The sequence below is a fragment of the Psammomys obesus genome, unplaced genomic scaffold (assembly GCF_907164565.1).
Source record: "Psammomys obesus unplaced genomic scaffold, mPsaObe1.curated_primary_1811, whole genome shotgun sequence".
Classification (NCBI taxonomy): domain Eukaryota; kingdom Metazoa; phylum Chordata; class Mammalia; order Rodentia; family Muridae; genus Psammomys; species Psammomys obesus.
In genome coordinates this window covers 10,620-15,328 of record NW_026590201.1, presented here as the reverse complement: position 1 = coordinate 15,328, position 4,709 = coordinate 10,620, and the positions used below count along the sequence as shown (strand labels likewise).

The 4,709-nt window shown below is 54.4% G+C and overlaps 1 protein-coding gene across 1 annotated transcript; it reads left to right on the top strand.

Annotated features, from left to right (window-relative positions):
- Positions 1 to 847: 847 nt before the first annotated feature.
- On the top strand, positions 848 to 2,573 carry Mrgpre (MAS related GPR family member E). The gene has a single exon (XM_055606698.1). It carries the CDS (start codon positions 956 to 958, stop codon positions 1,883 to 1,885), a length of 930 nt encoding a protein of 309 aa, XP_055462673.1. The 5' UTR covers positions 848 to 955; the 3' UTR covers positions 1,886 to 2,573.
- Positions 2,574 to 4,709: the final 2,136 nt, after the last annotated feature.

Sequence of the window (4,709 nt, the reverse complement as noted above, 5' to 3'; positions counted from 1 at the left end):
CCACCCTCCAGCCCCACCCTTCAGCATACAGTGTCTCAGGCAAGGAAGGCAGGAGGTGCCTGCAAATAGGTGCCTCTTCCCCCTCAGGGAAGGAAAGGGACAAGTGAGTGGCATGTGAAAAGGAGAGGCTTCCTTAGTCCCTAAAGGGCCGGGTTGCCTCACAAACTGTGGGCATGTGGCCAAGCAGAGAAGGTTGCTGGAGCTACCTTGCCCTCAAGGTATGGTGGCCAGCTAAGGGGGTCCAGAGCCTACTGCCAACACGCCCTCATGGGATGCTCCAGAAAGGCCTAGAAGACTTAAGAGCTTTCTGTTGTTGTTTTGTTTCATTTTGTTTTTCGAAACAGTTTCTCTGTGTAGCCTTGGCTGTCCTGGACTTGCTCTGTAGACCAGGCTGGCCTCCAGGCCACAACAATTTGCCTGTCTCCACCTCCCTGAGTGTTGGCATTACAGGTGTGTACCATCATGCCCAGCTGACTTAAGAGCTTTTTATGCTATTAACAAATACAAGAGAACCTCTGCGTCCTCCAGAGTCACCCCTCCAAGTCCTATGCTCCCTGTACAAAGGGAGCCATCAGGTTTGAACCCCTCTTCCTCCCCCCACCCCCCATTTTCTAGCCCAGTCAGCCTCTCCAGGGAAAGCACAGAGGGCACAGTCTTAGTAGGCCCTAGGGTGGGGCTCTCTGAAAGACTGACAGAAACCGTTTCAACTCATGCCTTAAACGGGGGGGGGGGGAGGGAGGCATGGCTAGATAAGATGATAAGACATAAGTGAGAGGTTGGCACTTCCTCCTGTGAGTGTCACCATTCCTGTCACCTACTGTTCTCTGGCTACCTAGGTCCTCAGAAGTGGGCAGGAGTCCTGAGCTTGTGTCCTTATGGTTGCAGGGGTGTCCAGAAAGAGAGAAAGCGCATCACAGACTTCCACAGCCTCTGCTGCAGTCGGCTTCCTCTCACAATGTCACTGAGGATGCACACACAGTCTCCCAGCACCCAGGAAGACATGGCGTTCAACCTGACCATCCTGTCCCTCACCGAGCTCCTCAGCCTGGGTGGGCTGCTGGGCAACGGAGTAGCCCTCTGGCTCCTCAGCCAGAATGTCTACAGGAACCCCTTCTCCATCTATCTCTTGGATGTGGCCTGCGCCGACCTCATCTTTCTCTGCTGCCACATGGTGGCCATCATCCCCGAGCTGCTGCGGGACCAACTGAAATTCCCAGAATTCATACACATCAGCCTGATCATGCTTCGCTTCTTCTGCTACATTGTGGGCCTGAGCCTTCTCGCGGCCATCAGCATAGAGCAGTGCCTGGCCACCCTCTTCCCAGCCTGGTACCTGTGCCGCCGCCCGCGCTACCTGACTACCTGCGTGTGCGCCCTCATCTGGGTGCTCTGCCTGCTCCTGGACCTGCTGCTGAGCGGCGCCTGCACCCAGTTCTTCGGGGCACCCAGCTACCACCTGTGTGGGATGCTGTGGCTGGTGGTGGCAGTCCTCCTGGCTGCCCTGTGCTGTTCCATGTGTGTGACCAGCCTGCTCCTGCTGCTGCGGGTGGAGCATGGTCCAGAGAGGCACCAGCCCCGGGGCTTTACTACCCTGGTCTTGTTGTCCATCCTTCTCTTCCTCTTCTGCGGTCTGCCCTTTGGCATTTTCTGGCTGTCCAAGAACCTGTCCTGGCACACCCCCCTGTACTTCTACCACCTCAGCTTCTTCATGGCCAGTGTGCACAGTTCAGCCAAGCCTGCTATCTACTTTTTCTTGGGCAGCACCCTTGGCCGGAGGTTGCAGGAACCCCTCCGGCTGGTGCTCCAGCGGGCACTGGGGGATGAGGCTGAGCTGGGGGCTGTGAGAGAGGCCTCCCAAGGGGGGCTTGTGGACATGACCGTCTAAGACCAGTGGGTCACATGAGCAGCTCCAGCCCGTGGGGACCAGAGTTGCTGCCTGATGTAGGTAAGAGCTGGCATCAGAGCTCCATTAGTGAGAACCCGGAGGGACGTCTTTGATGATGACCCAGTCATGTGACCCCTGAGAGGATGCTGGGAAAGAGCAGACAGAGAGTGATGTTTCTGTAGAGGGCCCGGGACTGTGCACGTTAGGCGGAGCTGCAGCACTGTCTCATGACGGCTGCCTCCACGGCCAACCTGCCCCCACGGCTACAGCAAGGAGAGCGGTCAGGCATGAGACAGGTTAGTCATGTGGTGGGCAGCTGACTCTCCACCACAAGCATCCTCCTAGCTGTGGAGTGTGGGGTGACTTTTCTCAGGGCCCCATGCTCCTCCCTTTAGTGTGGAATAAATGACATTAAAATTGGATGTTCAGTTAGGTAGGGGGAGTAAGTGGCTTGGAAGGCCAAACTATAGCAGAAGGCATCTTCCTGACCCCACATTGCAGCCAGAGAGCAAAGCCTGCCTGGCTTCGGTTAGGGATCAAGAGCAAATCTGTCACAGGCTTGCCACCCCAGCTGCTTGAGAGGCCATGGCAGGACCTTCAAACCAAGCACCTGGGCTACATCTGTAACTCTAGTTCCAGGGTCTCTATCTCCCTCTTTTGGCTTCTGCAGGCACTGCACCCACGTGAAATACATGCTCATACATGCTCTCTCTCTCTCTCTCTCTCTCTCTCTCACACACACACACACACACACACACACACACACACTGAAAATAGAGTTCAAGGTCAGCTTAAGCTTTAGAGGACCCATCAAAGCACAGAGGGGAATGTGTAGGAAAAGAGACCACTGGATGATATAAACCTCACCCAATGCTCCTTAAAAGCTGGGGGCTCCTGGGTCTGAATCTCAAATTGAGGTTCGCTGAGTGGGCAGCAAGCCCTCTCTCAATTCTGCCTAATTCAAAGCACCTCTACCTAGCAGGACACCCAGGACTTCAGCACCTGGACAGTTCCTGCCTCACCCTCCATCCTGGACAGGACCTACCTACCTAGTAGGGTTCCTCTGAGGAAGCAGCCTGGCTGCTCTCTAGAGGAGGTGGCTGAGCTCCTGCCTGGCCAGGGGCACAGAGATGAATGGGAGGCCACCAATCCTGGCACAGATGGCTGAGAACCAGCTTGCTGCCACCCATGTGTCATTGTGCTAACTGAACCCTTACATTTCTACTTCCTCATTGAATAAAGTCAGTGTTCTGAGTTGTGTCCAGCAAGTCCCAAGAGGATTTTTTTACATCGTCAACACTAAGCCCACGTCCATGACGTGCTGGCCTCCTTTAACATCTGTGTGGGTGTAATTCTGAGTTGGACCAGGCAAACAGATGGAGGCACATTTGGTCTCTGTTGTAATTAAACTTGTACCTGAGGCTGGACAAGAACAGAAGAACCCTGAGTGGTGTCCTGGAATTGGCAACATGCTCTCCCCACTCCACTCAGGTTGTGTTGGAATGCATCCTGTGGCACGAGGCCTTCACCTCTGATTCTCTGGCAGGTCTAAATGCAGAGATCCCAGGAGGCTAGGAGCTTGAGGTGCTGGTCATCCTCTTTCAGAGGAGTCCCTTCCATCCCACACGAGGACCTTCCCTCCTCTACATTGGAGCTTAGGAGCCAGTGCAGCCATCTGGCCGCCTCCAGAACAGTCTTCTCAACTTCAGTTCCTCAGCTTTGGGGAACTGAGAGCAGGAAGGGAAGTAGCCTGTCCATAAGTCCAATTGTTAGCCTCTAGCTACCCACTTCTGCCTGGGGGGAAAGCCCATGCCAGCCTTTTGGGTGTCTACCCAACTGTGCGTTTGCCCAGTGTCCTGTCAGTGATTTTGGAAGGTGCTTCCACTGTACAGTGAGACCCTGAGGGTCAGAGAGTCCTGTGTCTGCTTGAGACAACCTGAAACAAGGCACAGACCCTCTACTACTCTCCTAGTTAGCTTCAGATGTCCACTTGACACAGTCCAGAGTTATCTGAGGGAGTCTCCGGGGAATGTTTTGATCAGGTTGGCCTGTGGGCATTCTCTTGATTGCTAATACATGTGGGAGAGCCCAGGCCACTGTCAGCAGAACCACTGTAGGCACGTGGACCTGGGCTGTATACAAAGCTAGCTAAGCACAAACCTAGGGTCAAGTCAGTGAGTGGCTTTCCTCGGCGCTTCCTGCCTCTGCTTCTGTTTGAGTCCCTGCCCTGATTGCCCTCTGAGATGAACTGTGACCTGGAAGTGCAAGCCAAATAAAGCTCCGCCCACCCCAAGTTGTTGTTGTTGTTTGTCAATGCCTCACAGCAACAAAAAGCAAACTAGTACACACACAGCGTCTGCCTTGCTGGGCCAGGGTTGGCTGGAGTGTCATAGCCCACCTCCTGATACCCATACCTCCCACCCACTCAGATTCCTTTGCCAACCTTCGGTGCAGACAGATCAGGGGCCCTCAGGGTACACCCTTCCTCCCAGATGGATTTGGAATACCTCAAAATTCTTTTCCACTGGACTTCATGAGTGGAGGACTCTTCCCAAAGATCCCCAAATGCATACGTGTCCTTCTCTGAGATCACCATGGAAACAATACACTCTACCAACCCTGTTGGTGTGTGTGTGTGTGTGTGTGTGTGTGTGTGTGTGTGTGTGTCCCAATAGCCTGGATTGGTTGGCTGTTCACTGGGCCCAGGTCTGCCTGCTCAGTTCTCTCCCTGTGGTCCAAGAGACAATCCTGTCTTTGCAGCCAGCCCCCATCCTGACCACATATCTCCTTCTGCTCTCAGAGCAACAAGGTCCCACAAAGGATC

Bases quoted from the DNA above. Each gene is read 5' to 3' on its own strand.
- Mrgpre (XM_055606698.1), top strand. From the start codon at position 956: ATGTCACTGAGGATGCACACACAGTCTCCCAGCACCCAGGAAGACATG.